Source organism: Rhinolophus hipposideros (assembly GCF_964194185.1).
Source record: "Rhinolophus hipposideros genome assembly, chromosome: 7".
Taxonomy (NCBI): domain Eukaryota; kingdom Metazoa; phylum Chordata; class Mammalia; order Chiroptera; family Rhinolophidae; genus Rhinolophus; species Rhinolophus hipposideros.
The window spans coordinates 23,844,145-23,862,130 of NC_138053.1; the positions used below are offsets into that span (position 1 = coordinate 23,844,145).

Here is a 17,986-nt window from a genome sequence, read left to right on the forward strand (position 1 = left end):
AGGGGTTGTTTGTCCAAGAAAGTAATAGGAGTAGAACCCAAACCTACATTTCTATGTTACGCTCTTTCTTTTGTTTTATTCTGTTCTCCATTTCTTTCTAGTTCTTGATTTCTAAGAAGCATTTGGGGTAGCTATTTGCTACCAATGGTCACTAATTAAGACCCAGACCACTGCGTCCTATTTCCAGGCTCCATTCTCTCCCTTCCTCTTGGGCCTTTGTCCTCTGTAAGCTCTTCTCAGACAATAACACCCTCCTCTCGTCTCTCATCTCTTTTGCCTCGTAGAGTGGTGACATAGTCATAGCATGTACTTAACAGTCATGAACCTGAGTTCAAGTCTGTGAATCTAGAAAACTGAAGTGATTTCTTGAAAAAGATGAGGAGGAAAACAGTGAAGACCTTGCTAAGCATAATTTGCTGGAGCTTTCGGATTCTTTGCGATGGAGGTGGAGGGTCAGAATGAAACCTTTAGAGTGATCTTCTCTCATTTCTTGCTACCAAAGCCCTGAAAACATGAATGCCTTCCCTTTATATACCAGTTCTCACTCTAGGAAGTACTTTGGTAGTGATTCTCACGTGATGACCAAATCTTAAAAGACAGGAAGGATAACCTACCCATTTTCACAGGTGAGAAAACCTTGGCTCAGAAATGTGTAAGTGACCTGCCTAAGTAAGGTCACGTGACTGATAAATATGAGGTGAATCAGAACCCAAACCCAGGACTTCAGCACTGAGCACGTTGTTCTTTCCACTGTACCAGGTTGGATCTCATAACACGAAAACTGTGTATTTGCAGATCAAGTGATTAGAACCACATAAGGACCGATTGACTCTCAAAGGACAAAGGAGAAATACTGATGTTTTCTTGGTGCCTGAAAGCAATTTAGTGTCCCATCTCTCTTTCCCACTGGCAGCACACAGCCATCTGCCTCCGTGCGTTGACCTGTCCTGGACCTGGTGCGTCAGGAGAGGGGACATTCCCAGCAAGGCACTTGGCCAGGTGCCCACTAGCACAAGCAACTTATTTCCTCTTGACTCCAGCAACAGTTATCTTATTCAGTGAAGCACAGATTATAATTTATTCTTTTTCCTAAAACCAGATTGTTCGGTTTAAACACAGAAAGCAGATGCTCTTTTTAGTGACTATTCCAGATGTGTATAATCTATAATTTCCATGTTCATTTAGAACAGAAGTGTAGTTCTCAGCTTGTCTGTGATCTCGTTTTCTTGAATTCGTGAGCCTAAGAATTAGGTTGACAGGAAATGTATGCAGTTCCATAAGGTGAGTGTTTCAGATTTTTGCTCACACCTCCTCACATCAAAAATAATTACAGTGTTTTAATCCAAATTAGAGACAAATTTGAATTCAGTCAAGAGTGGGAACTCTCAACTATCCACTTGGTGGGAATCCTGGTTTTGAATATCTGTTAGAAATACTTGAACGCATAGATGAGCCTTGATTTTGAGGCAGTTTTCTTAGAGAAACTTAATTTTAGGTAATATATTTCTGCAGGTTGAGATCAATTCAGCAGTCTCTATTTCCAAGGAAGGCCTCACTAGAAAAAGTTCCTTGAACTAATTTTAATTTTGAATGGATCTTCCCATCAAAGTACAGAGAACTTCAGCTCCGATTTTGCTCCGTTCTCCTTAAAAATTCACTTTCCCCCTCCCACCCAAATCAGAGCGGCTCAGAGTGGATACAAAAGAACTACACACAGGGCTTTCACGTGCACCTTCATTCTTAGGACGAGACACAGCTGGACGACTTTAGGCTAAACATGGGCTCAGAAGGAAATCCCAAACCACCAACTCCTTTCATAACTATAATAATTAATTTTGTTTGTAAATCTTGCCATTCCTGTTCAGATATTCTCCCATGTCAAGTTTATGGAAGAAAGAAAGAAAAGGAGTTTTCTGAGTCAGTGCTTTGCGTGGCTCCAGGAATACCCTTTCTTCCCACTGTAACCAGCTGGCATAGAGAATTCTAATCAGAGTGTTGGTCAGCTGTTTGTCAAGGGTCTCAGGAAAGGACTGTTGAGTGTCAGGCCTCCGGAGGCCTTTCTGGCAGCACACAGACAACTCCAGGGGACTGACGGGTCATGGTTCTGGAAAGGAGCAGCAGAAGAGTGGTGACCAGCAAGGAGAATACAAACAGTAGCTGGCTCATCAATCGACAGTTGGCAGGAGTCCAGGGATGCTGCTCTTTCACTTTTGAAAACTCCAGCCACGGCCTCATCAGAACGAGTCCTTGTCTTAATGGACAGAGTAGGTAATGTTGATGGCCTGGATAGCTTTGTCCACATTATCACAACAGACAGGCAAATGGACTAAATTGTTGGGAAGTAGGAATAGGAATTCTTAATCGAGCCTACTATTTTTGTCAAGCATCACAATGTCGCTCCATTTGGTGGAAGCACAGTCATCGATCAGAATCTACAAAAGGACAGGTGGCCAAGACAGACTGAGCCTCAGCAAGTCTGCCCACATCGAGACTGGGCTTGAGTCCCTTTTGTCCTACTTTTAGATGGGGACCGCTGTGAGCCATGTGACAGTGGGGATGGCAGCCTCACGGTGAGCCCTGGGCACGTTCAGGAAGCCAGGACACCACCTGGCTGACCACTCACACTGGCGCATGAGCCTCAGATTGGAGTGGAGGGCAGTGGGGCTCGAGATGCCATCCTTACCCTCTAAGCTGGTCTTCATTAGGATAAAGTTTCACTGGGACAGAAAGAAAGGCTGAGAACAGTGGAATCTTGTCCATTAAAATGATGAATGGGATTAAAACAGCCATTCATTTGGGATAGACCCGTGCCACCACCGTCAGCAAGCTTCAGGGAATGAGAGTCGGACCAGATCTGGCTGTTGGAATAGTCGTCTTTACTTCTTTCTGAAAAAGAGAGGGGTGTCCCCCATGCAAGTCTCAGGAGAGTCCATCTGAAATCTTGGCATTAAGGCTTAGACGTGTTAGTAAATGCTGAAGTCCAGCTCAGACGCATTTCCCAATATGACAGCACGGTGCTAAGTCTTCCTGCTCAAACATCCTACTTATCTTTTAGGTTCTATGAAAACTAAATAGAGACCTACGATGCTATTTTTGCTTTTTTAAGACCTAACTTCATAATCGCAAAAGAATTAATTGTAAAAATAAATAATTAAAACCAAGCATTATATAAAATTCTCCATGCTACGATCCTCACTGGAAAGGATACTGCAAACAGTGTAGGGGTATATTTCCACAGATTTAACTGTCAATTTTTTATTAGTGAAGACCCTGGATTGCAGATGACATAAGAGACTCAGATAGCTTACACAAAAAGAGGTCTTGCTGCGAGGATAGTGGTTGGGTCTGCCACGCAGGAGCTGCAGACCCAGGCTGCAGGCAGAGGGCTGCAGTGAGCCCGAGCATGAGTGGAAGCAGGCACCTGAGCACAGCCAGGCCAGACTGCACCCAGCTGTGCGGCCCCCGCACTCAGCTCTCACCTCGTCCCCAACGACAAAACCAGCACACCAGCTGCATTTGTACACGAGGCTGGTTGGTTTCACTGTCGTCAAGTAAGAAATACTGGGAAGGGACATGTTGCCCACTGAGCTCACGTGCCTACACCTGGCATGTGTGACAGCCAGTTCCCACAGGAGCCGCGTGGATAGAGAAGAGAAAGTTGCGGTGCAGTCCCAGAAAAAGAGAGAAGGTGTGTACTCAGCAGACCAAAACATGGCATCCTTAAAACCGTGACTACATCTGGTTTTTAACCTTACAAGGATCCTACCCGTGGACTCTCTTGAAACTTGCTTTTTCCCCTTAGCATTATATTTTTAGCATTTTTCTCCTTAGCCTTATAGGAGGTCTGACAATTTAGTTCGCGGATTTGTTGCAACAATGTTGCTCACTTTTTTGATATCAGAGGGATTCTTCATTATGAATTATGGACAAACACTTAACCAAGTTTACTATTTGGAAGTGCTGAAAAGGCTGCGTGCAAAAAGACCTGAACTTTTTGCCAATAATTCATGGCTCTTGCATCACAACAATGCAGAAGCTCACACAGCACTGTGTGTGAGGGAGTTTTTAGCCAGTAAACAAATAACTGTATAAGAGCACCCTCCTTAATCACCTGATCTGGCCCCCAGTGACCTCTTTCTTTACCCGAAAATCAAGGAAATATTAAAAGGAAGACATTTTGATGACATTCAGGACATCAAGGGTAATAGGACGACAGGTCTGATGGCCATTCCAGAAAAAGTCCCAAAATTGCTTTGAAGGATGGACTAGGCACTGGCATCGGTGCATAGCTTCCCAAGGGGAGGACTTCGAAGGTGACCATAGTGATATTCAGTAATGAGGTACGTAGCACTTTTTCTAGAATGAGTTCACAAACTTAATTGTCAGATCTCGTATGTATGTTTCCATGTATCCTTCTTTTCAGTAGTTATACAGTTTTCCTTTGGCTGGCAATGCATTATGTATTTAAACAGCTTCCACTTGGTAGACATTCATATCCAGTGTTTCACTTTTAGGACATTGCTGCAGCAACCATCCTTGTTCTTCTACCTGCCCTTATACAGTTTCTCACTGCTCTTATACCATTTCTGTGGGACCAATTCTAATAAGTAGAATTTGCTGGCCCCAAAATGATTAATGTTTCAGATATCAAATAGCCCTCCATCTGTGATCCAGTTCTTTTCCTACAGCCTGTGCATGAGAGGGCCTCCTCCTTACACCCTTGTTAAAACTGGGTACTATACATTTTTTTAGATTTGGCTAATCTGTAGGCAAAAGAAAAAAAATACCCCTAATATTTTAATTTGTAGCTCTTAATTATTAGTGATGTTGAAAGTTATTTATAATTTTGATTTTTCTAATGCCAGGGAAATTGTTAGCAACAGTATAGCCGTCAGACCTAACGGTATCTGTCTTGGAATAGAGTATTTGTTTTAGAGATGCCTGACCTATAACACCATTATAACGGCATCTTTTAAAAGGGCTGCAGAAATAGGATCTGTCTCCTAAATATCTCAGTTTCGTTTTGACTTCCACTCTCAGATAAGTCCTTAAGCGCTTTCTGGCACCAGAAAGTTTTTGAGAACTTTCTATATCTCGCAGTAGATTTCCCTGTATCTGTATTTCATTACATAATTTTCCCTCATTTAATCTCCATGTCTCCTCCTAGATAATTCTGATACTCATTCGAGGACATACTGACCTCAGAAGTTTGGATTGTGTTTAGTGCTTTTAGTCCTTTATGACAAAGACTTGGGGGGAGAGAGAGAGGGGGAGAGAGAGAATGCCTGTATACTCCCAGCACAACACTAAAAGACCTGGGCAGTTGTCAAGGTCCACTCTTCTGCTTAGGGGGCTGGAGCCACTTAGGAGTAGTTGACGTGGCCAAGTGTCACCTGGGCCAACCCCCTCCTCCAAATACATTTCAAGTGCTCAGCACAATTGAAGACCAGTCCCATGGTACTTTCCTTCTGAAAAAGAGCTGCTCCTTGGTGCAATGAGATCTCAACTGGGGCCAGATAAAACGATAAAAACTTCAGGAAAAATCCAACTCTGGTTTTCAGGGCAAATGAAATGCCGTTTTATCTCTATGCAAAGACAAGACAAGGAAGCTGAAGAAACATGGACTTTTCTCCTAAAAAGCAGGATGGGAAGTTGTCTTGAAGATGAGGATGGGACATGGTAGAGAGGAACAGAAAGAGGATATTTGAAATCAACAGGTGTTTTCTTTGTTGTCGTTTTTCTCCCCCTTCTTCCATCCTCCCCCCGCCCCAACTCCAGTTCAAGCCGTTGTTTCTCAGTGTAGTTGTGCAGGACCCAGCTCCCTGGCCCACGCTGGTATTATGAGTCTTTGCACTCCCCCCAGCTGAGGCACTCCGTCACTGGTCGGCCACTCACAGCAGATCTCGCCAGCTGCCGGCCAGTGGCCACCAGCCACTCACAGTAGCCCACAGCAGCCCACAGCAGCTCACCTCCTGGGAGAGCTATTGTTCACAATCTTAGCTGTAGAGGGTGCAGCTCACTGGCCCACGTGGGAATTGAGCTGGCGACCTCGGTGTTAGGAGCACGGGGCTCCAACCACCTGAGCCGCTGGGCCGGTCCTCAACAGCTGTTTGAATAAACTTGCGTCCGTGTTCCATTGTGGCCATGGCAGGCAGAGGGTAGAGTGTCCCAGGCCTGGCAGTGCGGGCTTCCCCCGGCTGAAGGCCACCGGGGCGTGGTGTGCAGAAAGATCCACTGGCAACTAACAGAAACAGAGCAAAGCCAGCATGAGGGGAGCTTAGGCAGAGCATCACAGAAAGGACAAATCCATGCGACCTGGCCCAGCTCCTCGAAAACCAGAGCAAAATGCAAAAATGTACAGCTCCACCATCCTGGAGTAGACTGGGTTTTTTGTTTTTTGGTTTGTTGTATTTTTGCCTCTGCAGCCCTTTCCACAGTCCCTCTCAGAAAACACGCACTGCCTCCCACCCTGGAGAAGAGGAGTCACTCGGCCCACACGGAAAGTGATTTATTCTGTCTTGACAACTGAGATCATCCAGCATTCCAAGCTGGGAGAGTTAATGGATGACTTACCCCTTCCCCGGCACCATCAGCGCGCCCTCAGGGGACCGGCAGCGCCTTTGTCTGCAGGAGACCAGAGGAAAGGCCAGTGGCTTCCCCTCTTTACCACTGTCATAATCATATTCCACAGTGCAACATTAAGGGCACAAAGCAGAAGTGTAATTAACCTCTCCTGATCTGTTCCCTGCTGGTCTCCTGGAAGGGGGGGAGAGAAGCCAGAGGGGCTGTGGTGCTTATCTTGAAATGAAACTTTCCTCTGGTAAAAGCATTTTAAAGCTCTGAGCTTCTGACATGGTGGGATCTGTGCAAGGGTATGTTTTGTTCTTTTCTTGTTTTCTTCCATTCTGAAAACCATACCCTCAGCAGAGAGGGTGACACAAAAGACTCCCCCACATGGAGGGGGTTAGGCTCCGGGCCCTAGAGGTTCCAGGATACCCCAAAGCCTGGGCCCATCCATGTCTGCATCTTCCGGACAGTGTGAGGTAGTTTCTCACGTCTGGTCAAGCACTTGCTTCTTTGCGTCTCCCTCAGACGGGGAGGGGACAGTCCAGATGACCTGGTAGGTGGCTGACGTCCCTGGAGGGAGTCCCTGAGTCTGGTGTTGGGCCTTGGGGGGCCATTGGTACAACCAGCCCTCCTCCTCCTTCAGTGCTGTGTGACAGCACTCGCTGGTTCTGCCTGCTCCTGGGCCCATTGTCTCCTTCCCACAACCTGGTGACTTGGGAACTGTTAGTATCCCCACTTTACTGCAGCGCAGAAAGCTTGGGTAATTTACTCTGAGCCATAAAGGTGGGCAGCGGCAGAGGAGGTACATTTACTCAGGTCTGTCTGATGTCGGAGACCCGTTCATGGTCGCTGGCACCCCTCCCCCCCATCAGCCCAAGAGCATAGCGGCCTCTCCCTAGAGAATCTGGGAGGGTGCATTACCTCACAGGCTACAGTGCAAATGCCCACTTATTCTGTGGGGTAGCCAGCTGTCCTCAAACCTGGCTGTGCGTCATAGTCACTGAGAGGGTGAGTTAAAACACAGCTTGCTGGGCTCCACTGCAAGGTTCCCAGTTCCTGTGGGTCTTGGCAGTGGGGCCTGGGAATGTGCATTCCTGAAAAGTTCCCGGCTGTGCTGCTGCGGCCAACCCAGTGACTACGCTTCAGCAATCAGTGGGGTAGACCAGCCTTGCGAAATGGAAAATCTGCCAAAATATTAACACTTCAGTGCCTGCAGAATAATTAGAGTACTCTAGCTTCTAGGGCTCTTTGAATTTTGAAATTTCTTTCTGAAGTGAAAGTAAATAAATGGTGCTTCAAGTCTAGATGTTGTATTTCTAAAAAAATGCTCCAAAGAAAATATGACAGAAAGGTCATCAGGGTGGTAGGGACATGGTGATTCCGTATATTTAAATTCGTAATGAAAGGGAGCACTAGGATTGTAAAGTGAGTCCCAGCTCCTTGGGAAAGGATTTCTCACCTGAAGTCGTCTCCCACCTCACTGCAAGGGAAACGTTGCTATTTCCCGGCGCCATGCTGTCCAAACATGCTGCGCCCTGAGCACATCTCACACTTAGCCCTATGGAATGCTTCGTGAATGATGCCACCACTCCAGTTTGCTTTCATTTTGTTGCTCCTTTTTCTGTGGAACGTTAGATGTCTGTCCCTCCATGTCAAGGTTGACAGTCCATGAAGGAGAGCTCTGAGTACGACTGGAATGGTTTTGCCTACCACCGAGCTATTTGCAAGCATATCTTTAGGTCTTTACTGAAAAACTGTGAGGTGCTGTGAGCTGTGGCGGGGAAGGGATGGGGCTTGTTTTCTCCCTTGGCTAAGCCTCTCTTCCTGGGCCGAGGTCATCCTCAGACGCCCCGCCAAGCTCTCCTGTGCCCTGTGCTGGGCGTACTCTTTGCTCTTTCATGCTTCTCTTGAGCTGCTTTATTTCTTCATTGCACCTGACGTGTTCCAACTGCAGGGTAGCTGCGTCTCCCTTCTCATCGTTTGTAAAATACAACTTGAGAAAACATAGCAATGATGATGAATAATTTTACCCTCCTTCCTACCTTCCCAGCTCTCACCATCTCTCCCCAAGATGCTTGCAGTAGTTCTGGTCTCCTTGCCTCCCTGCAGCTCTCCTCAGTACAGCGGCCGGAGGGATCCCGCTAAAATGTAAGGCAGGCCATGTCACTCCTCTATTACAAACCCTCCAGTGGCTTCCATTCTAATTCTAGAGAAAAAGACACTTATAAAACCCTGTATGACCTGGCAGCCTGCCTCCTCCCGCACACACCTTCCTCTTTGACCTTCTCTCTCCCTCCCTCTCCCCTAGCTGACTCCCCTGCAGTCAGTCTCAATGTTGCTGGCCAAGTTGGCTGCTTCCGGGCCTTTCCATTTTCCAAGTCCCCTGCCTGGATCACTCTTCCTCCAAATATCCACATGGCTCCCTTTCTCCCCTCCTTTAGGTCTACTCAAGTGTAACTGTATCCTACAGCCCATCCCTACAACTATTTCAAAGAATAATCCATCTCCTCTTTGCATTCTCTATAACTGCTTCATTCTTCTCCATGGTACGTCTCACTTTCTCGTATGTTTTACTTGCCTGTCTCCTCTATTAGAATATGAGTTCCAGGAGGAAGGGACTTTTCTAGGGCCTAGAAGGAGGCACTCCCGTATTTCTTAAATGAATGAATGATTGGCTACATTTATTGAGTGCTTACTATGTGCTGGGCACTATGGTAAACACGTACATTTTACCACATTTAATCCTCACCACAGCCTTACGAAGCGTCAATGGTGGTTACCTACATTTTACAAATAGGCACAGAGGTTGCTCCCTCTGCATCCACCAGGGGGGTAAGGGGCGGGGCTCACAGGTAAAGGGAATAGCTCTGTATTAGGCTCTCCAGAGACATGGAACCAGTGGGGTGTGGAATGTGTGCGTGCGTGCGTGCACGCGAGTATGTGAATGGATGGGGGGGTGGATTGTAAGTAATTGGCTCATGTGATTTTGGGAGCTGGCCAGTCCTAATCTGCAGAGCAGGCAGGCGGAAGAGCCCAGGAAGAGTTGATGTTGCAGTGTTGCATCTGGAGAATGTCTGGAGGCAGAATTTCCTTTCTTTGGAGACCCAGACTTTTCTCTTAAAGTCTTCAGCTAATTGGGTGAGGCCTGCCCACATTAGGGAGGCTCATCTGCTTTACTCAAAGTCTACTATTTAAACTGTAATCCTATCCATAAACCATAAACTACCTTTGTAGCAACATCCAGGATGTGTATTTGGTCAAGCAACTGGGCACCATAGCCTGGCCCCATTGATACATGAAATTAACTGTCATAGCTTCTGAAGAGGTATTGTGTGTTGGTCGGCTGACCTTTCTCCCTGGGGTGATTGAGTTTCTGGGGTTCAGGAGCTTCCTGTCCTAGTAGGAGTTCTCTGACTTGAAGACCACCCCAAACTCTGAGGTGTTCTCTTTCTCAGGTACACAGCCAGCTTGATTAATGTCACATTAAAGAGTAGAATGGACCCTGGTCACACCTAGATTATGGGGAGATTACGTCTGCCGAGCTGGGGGGCCTCATGACCTCTGTTCTAGTGTGAGGTGAGGAGGGTAGGCCTGCGATCGGGACAGCCAACAGCTTGTGGATGCCACTTCTTGCTTCTGGCCCAGCTCCTGGTAACAGGAATCTTGGGAAGACAGGGCTGTGGAATGAGAAGGCTGGGGCCTGGATCCAGTTGCACCAGTTTCCAGCCTCTTAACCAGGCAAGCCGTTTAATGTCTTGTCGTAGGTATTTTCTTTTTGAACTTGGGCTTTGACCCTGTTAACATATCCTTTTGAAAGTCCTGTCCATATATACACCTGTTTTTATGACACATGAATGATTTTTAATTTTATTTCCTCAGTTAAAATATCTCCATCATTGTCATAATTGCTACTGTAATGTCCATATAATTTCCCTTCTTTTACTTTGTACTGTAACTCACTAAACCCTACATTCCATGAAACATCTTTGTATGTGTGCATCTTGTTGTTTTTATGGAATTACTTCTTAGAATTCATTCATAACATCCACACCATTGTGTTAAAGGGTGTACACATTTCTGTTATTCTTCATATTTATGTCCTAAAAGGTGGTATCGATTCACTGTGCCATGAAGAATGCTTTCTTTCTTTCTTTCTTTCTTTCTTTCTTTCTTTCTTTCTTTCTTTCTTTCTTTCTTTCTTTCTTTCTTTCTTTCTTTCTTTCTTTTCTTTCTTTCTTTTCTCTTTCTTTCTTTCTTTTCTTTTTCTCTTTCTCTCTTTCTCTCTTTCTCTCTTTCTTTCTCTCTTTCTCTCTTTCTTTCCCTTCCTTCCTTCCTTCCTTCCTTCCTTCCTTCCTTCCTTCCTTCCTTCCTTCCTTCCTTCCTTCCTTCCTTTCTTTTTTTGACTGCCATCTAAGTATTGTTGGAGATACAGGGTGTGGAGAAAAGTGAGGAAAAAGGACCCTCTAGCACTGACTGGGAAATGTGATTAGTTTTCTTTGTCTTTCTTCTCAGCACAACCAGCTCCACAGCCAGTAGCTGCGACACAGAGTTTACTAAAGAAGACGAGCAAAGGCTGAAGGATTATATCCAGCAGCTCAAGAACGACAGGGCCGCGGTCAAACTGACCATGCTGGAGCTGGAAAGCGTCCACATCGATCCTCTCAGTTACGACGTCAAGCCCCGGGGAGACAGCCAGCGGCTGGATCTCGAAAACGCCGTGCTGATGCAGGAGCTGATGGCCATGAAGGTATCCCCATGGGCAGGGGCCCGTTCGAGACAAGGCCTGTATAAAAAGGCCCTGAAAGGGGGTCAGCCCGTGATGAGAAATCAACCCCATCGGTGCTCAGTCACCTCCCCCCGAAGGAAAGCTAGAGCCTCGTTTGTAGACAAGGACAGTTCCAATATGGCAGGGGGTCACTTGGGCTGGACGTGTTTCTGGGGGGGTGATTTTGAACTCTGGAGAATACGCCGGGGTGCCCAGCTTTGAGACATCTCATTCTCCACGAGAAGCCAGCCAGCTCAGACCTCTGCGGGCTGGAGCAGCCCATGTCCAGCCAAAAGGACCCCAGCCTCCAGAAGCTTACGAGTGCTTCTGGGTATCACATTCTGCTAATGCTAATGTGAGGTGGAGGAGAGCCAGGTGAGGCCAGGTACAGAACCGTGTGAGCCCTGGTTTCCTGACGCCCTGTCTCTTTGGTAGCATGTGGGGCCCACTCAGCTCATAACGGGGAGTCTGGCCTGGGAGCCCTGGCCCCAAGCTCTGCCCTCCTGTGTGCAAAGGCCTGATTCGCACAACCTTGGGTTCTGCCGTGTCCCCGGCTCCCGGGATTTGAGACCTGAGGGAGGAGCTGTCAGGCTAAAGCCCGTCACCATCAGTTTAGGAACCAGAGGCAGGTCCCTTAGGCCACAGTGGATCACAGTGGTGCTGAGTTAAGAGTTGGTAACTGGTCTCTCCTGTTTGTACCAGCACTGCCCTCAGGAGAAAGAGCAGGCCCACCTCTGGTTATGCCCCCTTCATGGAGAGGAGAGGAGCCATCAGCAGCAGTCATCCCCAACACACGCAGGGTGACCTGCTCAGCACATCCCTGCCCCCAGTGGCAGCTCAAGGTTAAGCCCGAAAAGACTTTGGGCAGCCACAACAGATGCAGGAATCACCCCTTTGTTTCCAGGCTGCCTTATCTCAGTCCCACCCATTGAGCTCAGACTTGCCTTCTGCTCCCTGTGGGGAACCTCATGCACCTTTGGCTGATTTCTCGTTGCCCATGAGCCAGGCATTGGGGCCATCATCTCAGTGCCTTTTTCTTCCAATCAGGAGCCCTCTTTGTGGGCCTTTGTACCCGTGGCATGAGCTGTGAGGCTGCCCTTCCATTGTTTATTCCAAACATGCCCTTCCTTTGGCCAGAGACTAAGGATTTCCTTTTTATATTCAGGCCAATATGTTGTACGATAAATTCACTGTTATTCAGGCCCAGAAAGACGTTTTCGGTGGAGTAAAAGCACTAATATTCCCTTTGCTACTTGAAAATAAAATGTGTACACATCATAGAAATTTTCTCAAAGAGTAGGAGTTATAAACAGCTGGGGTAGAAATAACCCGTAGTATCATAATCCAGGGGCAGCCATTGCTAGCGTTCTGGCTTGGTTTCCTGTTTCCCTTCCTGTGCGTGTTTTGTAGGATAAACATCAGACCTCTCCCTTCCCTATGTGTCCCTAGCAGTGTGGTCAAGTGCGTGCTCACCCGTACCACATCCATTAGCAGAAGATTACGTTGGATTTCACTCTTTTGTTCTAGCGTACGACTGCTGAGAAACTCGTCTTTTTCTTTTCTTTTTCTTTTTCCTTGTACATTATCTTTAGTAAACACCTTTTCATTTCTATATGATTGACTTGGTTCCTTTTCAAATCCACTCTTCTTTTTTGAATATCAGATCCTTTCATTATGACTCCTTTTCTCTCTGTTTTAAATATTTATCTTCTCATTTTTCACTTGTTATTTCTGGTTCTCATAAATCCTGATTCTGCCTCAACGTGATTCGTTTCCATTTTCTTTTTGCATGTGTGTTGGGGGGAGAATGTTTGTACCAGCTCATCTTCAGGGCAGCTTGTGTCTTCCATGGGGGCTTGTGGGTCCTGGGTTGTACATGTCTCTACACAATGGTTCTGTGCTTCGTTAGATCTGTTGGCACCCGTGGGTTTCAGAGGTTTAGGATTAGTTTTTCTCATGTTCTTGGCTTAGGATTCCTGTTCCACAGCACATGACACAAGTTCGTGGTTCAGCTTCCTCAAAAGACTTTTCTCTCTTTTCCCACCTAGAGCCTGAGTGATGACAAGTTTCTCTGCCCCATCTCCAAAAAGGAAGTCTCCTAGTCTCTTTCTGTAGGCAGACTGACTTTGAGAGTCCTGGCTTATTGGGGTCGCAGTTCTGGCTCTGTCCCCTGCCCTTGCATAGGTTCTAAAAGCCCGGGTCCCAATGTCGCCATACTGGTCTGAGTCTCTGCCGGCCAGCACTACCGCCCCCTCACTTTCCCCCAGGAGGCATTCCCTCTTCATTTCTGGCACCCATGGATTCATCTTTCCTTCTTTTAAGTTTGCATTTATATGTGTTTCTGGGTGTGACTCTCTACATTAGCTCAGTATGCAATGTTTCCAGAACCTTCATACTCCTGCTTCTAATGGCAAAAGATGAGAGGACTTCAGTGTATGGAAACACCTTTCAGTCTGGTTTTATATCTCATCTTTAGAAAAGGTTTGGCGTCTTCTGAGTAGTCACTGAGCACAATGCCTTGTCTATGTCTAGTGGCCCCCGCCCTGAGTGGTACAAGTCAGAGTGGGTGCCCTCATTGAAGAGTCCCCTCATGGAAGGATGAGCAGTCATATCAGTCATAACAGGCCTGTGGCTTGTCACCTCAGATAAAGGGCACTTCGGGGGTGATCTTGGTAAATTAGTGACCTTGGTGAATCCCTCTCAAGGCGGTGACTCAGCACTGTGAAGAATCCTCTTAAGTACGATCTGAGAGACTGAGCTGGTGGTCAGGTAGTGGTGGATTCACCCTCCAGCAGAGGTGAGGATACAAGAGTCAGGTACACACTCACCTTGGAAGGGGGCGACTGTCGCCTGGGCTCTGAGCCAGGCGACCTGGGTTGAAACTCTGGCTCCACAATTTACCCAGTAATTGTGGGCAGTTGGGCTTTCCTCTGCATACCTCAGTTTCCCATCCATAAATGGAGATACTCATAATATCTACCTCAGGTTGGGAGGATGAAATGTGTCACTTTATGTAAACATTTAAAACAGTGTTACATGTTCGCTAAATGCTGCTGGTTATCATTGGTATCTGGCTCCTGGTCCTGCACGGCGTTGTCCCATTTTGGAGTCACTACTTATTCTCCACAAAAAACTCTTGAGTTCTCTAAGATACTTTGAGAAGTTACCTGACGAGTAGTCATCTGAAGGACTCTTGCTTCTACTGATTTCATTCAGGCCACCTGCAGTAGATAAGAGCTGGGTGATACTACTGCTGTAGGCGCTCCCCACCTGTCTGGCTCAGCTGCAGGGCACCAAGGGTGCCACTGGGGGTGATAAAATACGTGGATTGGTGCCATGGAAGATGGAAAAGGAAATGGGAATTGGAAAGGACCTCGTCAGACCCAGCCCTGTGTGGGTGACCCTCCTTTATAGCCACTCTGACTGAAGCTTAGCCTGTGCTCACTGGTTCCCAGACAATGAATGTGCCCATGGGAGGGGTGGGGAGTGTTCCCGTGGTTAGACAGGTTCTCCTTACAGGCACCCCAAGCCGGCTTGCCTCTGTCTTCTACCCATTTTTCTGAGTACGAGTCCGTGGAGTGACACAGCACATGGCTTTGTCTCCCTGTCAGTCCTTCAGATGCGTGGAGACAGATGTCATGTCTCCTCCCCGTCGTCTCAGCCCAGCTGCAAGGGGATAACTCCCGCAGGTCTGTGGCCGTCGCCACAGACGACCGTCCCGCTCACCTGCCTTCCCACGCCCGGCCCGCTCTCCCACGCGGGGCGCCTTACATGCTCTGTGCTCCACAGGAGGAGATGGCCGAGCTGAAGGCCCAGCTCTACCTACTGGAGAAAGAGAAGAAGGCCCTGGAGCTGAAGCTGAGCACCCGGGAGGCCCAGGAGCAGGCCTACCTCGTGCACATAGAGCACCTGAAGTCCGAGGTGGAGGAGCTCAAGGAGCAGCGCATGCGGTCCCTGGGCACCACCAGCAGCGGCGGCAAAGACAAGCCCAGCAAGGTAGGGCGGAGGACGGCCCCACTTCCTGCCCCTTCCCCGCCACTCACCGCCCCGTGCCCCAGTTCCCTTGTTTGCATAGGAACTGCAAGCCATTCTAGGTTATCTAAAAGAAGATGACATTTGAGCGCAAAGAAACCAAATCTACTTTTTTTTTCTTTAACCTCATGTTATGTAATGGTGAAATCATTTTTACTTGTCGTAGTCTTACCTAGGGAGTGAGCTGTGCAGGTGTCCGATAGTCTGATACTGGTCTCACCTCCTTTGTCTGCTCCATTTCACACAACAGCCATCATTTGTGGGTCACTTCTGTACCAATCGCACACAACTCTGAGGAAGGGAAAATGAGGGTCAGATGAAGTGAAGGGTCTCATCTCTCATCGAAGGCAGAAGAGGGATTTAACCCCAGTTTGGGTAACAGGCCATCCTCCTCTCATCTGTGTTGCCTCCTCAACTTCTGTTGGCATTTCTACCATCAATGAGGTGGGAAGCAGGAAGCGGCCTGAGGCAGAGGGGGGAGGCAGACTCCGGATAGCACCCGGGGTGTCACACACAGTGGGCTGTTAGGTGATGTACTCTTGCAAACTGACACCATTTGCTCACTACACTAGTATTTTTTTCTAGAACCCAAGTTTATTCCGTCATACTGTACCTTGGTTATTCCAAATACTACATTAGAGGGAAGAAAGCTCTGGACTGAAAAGAATTATATTCCTTGTCCCAGAGCACTGAAATTCTGTGTACTCTGTTTTTTTGTTCCTAATAAACGCCAGCTTCTCCTGACCCCAGCGTGTTCCAGGCCCAGGCATTGCTGACCTGATGGTCTAATGAGCGGCTGCTCGCAGCCCGAATGCAGGGGTACCTCCAGGAGAGTCGTGTCCCTGGGGGAAAGCCACTTGCCGCTGCCGTGTGGCAGTGAACCGTTACTCCCTAAAAAGCTAAGGCTCTGAAGCTTGCTTCCCAAAGGGCCACAGCTACATTCTGTCCACTTCTCACCTACGAAGAAGCCAGGGGTGTCTATGGCCATGGCACTGGCTGGGCCAGCTCTCCCGAGACCCCGGCTGCTTCTCATTCATCCATTCGTTTGATAAATGTGGTTGGGTCCTGGCAAGGTGTTGTCCAGGAATTTACATTGCACTGGGGGACACTGATGGGCGAACAGAGGATGATAACACAGTGACACAATGTCCCGAGAGCGAGGATCCATGCTAAGTGTGCTGGGAGGGGACAGGAAGCACCCAGAATCCAGATTTGGAGATTTGGGACAGGTTTCCTGAACTGAGACTCGGGAGAGTGGGAGCTCGCCTGATGAAGAGGGCTGCAGAGGGAAGAATGTCCACTGCAGGCCGATGGAACAGCCCGGAGGGAAGAGGAATGGATATATTGGCTGCAGAAGTCAGCCGGCCGCGCTCTCCCGAGGACAGCAAGGAATCTAACAGAGGGTTTGCCCCAGGGGACGATGTGACACAGTTTGGGCTTTGGAGAGGTTACTGTACACCGTGAAACCATCTGCCTGATGTTTGGGGAGTCTGGTCCGAATGGGCAGTGCTGTGTCATATGGCAGTACCTGGGCTCGGGGAGATGGGCTTTCTGTTCCATGCCTACACCTTTAAATCTTTGCATAGCCTTTTGAGTTTGTTAGCAGTCACTTGGGGGCAGAGCCTGAGAGACAGAGCTCCAGTGTGTCTGTGTGTGCTCTTAGGGTGTGGTGGAAATGGATTTAGATTCTTGCCAGAAGGCCCATGAACTGAGCATTTCCCCCTGGTTCTTGGTTTTATTTTGACTGGGGGAAGCACCGTGTTTTGTGGAATGGCTTCAAAGTACAAAAATCTCTGACGGAAAAAGCCAGATGATTTGAAAAAAAAAAAAAAATTTCTTACATTAGAATAAGACGCTTTATGAGAGTACCTTGTGTTGTTCAGGTAATGAAGTTACAGTAAGCTGATTATCTTTCAAATATTGGAACTATTTACTATTTCAATAAAATCTCCCTTCTGGGCTACTCATTTGGTCTTATTTGTTGGTAGATGAAGCAAACAGTCCAGAGCCAGGGTGGACAAACTGTAGTCACATAGTCAGTATTTTAGGGTTTTCAGGTCAGACTCTGCTACAACTACTTAACTTGGCTGTTGTAGGATTGTACTGCGGAAGCAGAGACAATACAAATGGGCGTGCCTGTGTTCTGATAACACTTTATTTATGGACCCTGAAATGTGAAATTCATACAGTTTCCACACGTCACAAAGTAGTCTTTTGAATTTTTCTTCATGATTTTAAAACTAGAAAAACAATTCTTAGCCTGTGGGCCTAACACAGGTGGCAGGCCAGATTTGGGTCTAGAACATCCTCTCTTGCTCCATAGATAGGGTCGGTGTCCTGCTTGTTTTAAAACTTCCCTCCAGCCAACAAGCTCGGTCCCAGATCTTATCCAAGTCGCATTAGGTTTTTGCACTTCTTGTCTCTATGCAACAGATACTACCAGGGGTGTTCAATGAGAGGCACAGGGTGAGACAAAGCTGTCCCTTCTTTAAGGTGTCTTAGGAAATGTTCACATCACACAGGAGGTGCTAGACAAAGAGAGAGGGTGTTGGCGTCTCCCGGAGTCCACGGACTGGTGGATGGGGGCTGGGTCTGCAGGACAGCGAGGTGGAGAGGAGAGCA

At 47.6% G+C, this 17,986-nt stretch overlaps 1 protein-coding gene across 2 annotated transcripts in view; it reads left to right on the forward strand.

Annotated features, from left to right (window-relative positions):
* Window positions 1–17,986, forward strand: part of MCC (MCC regulator of WNT signaling pathway) — a 385,746-nt gene that overhangs the window by 346,163 nt on the left and 21,597 nt on the right. For both annotated transcript variants that reach the window (XM_081053748.1, XM_081053749.1), the window contains 2 exons: window positions 11,080–11,314; window positions 15,122–15,328. In XM_081053748.1, coding sequence (XP_080909874.1) covers window positions 11,080–11,314; window positions 15,122–15,328 — 442 coding nt within the window. The remainder of the gene's footprint in view (window positions 1–11,079; window positions 11,315–15,121; window positions 15,329–17,986) is intronic.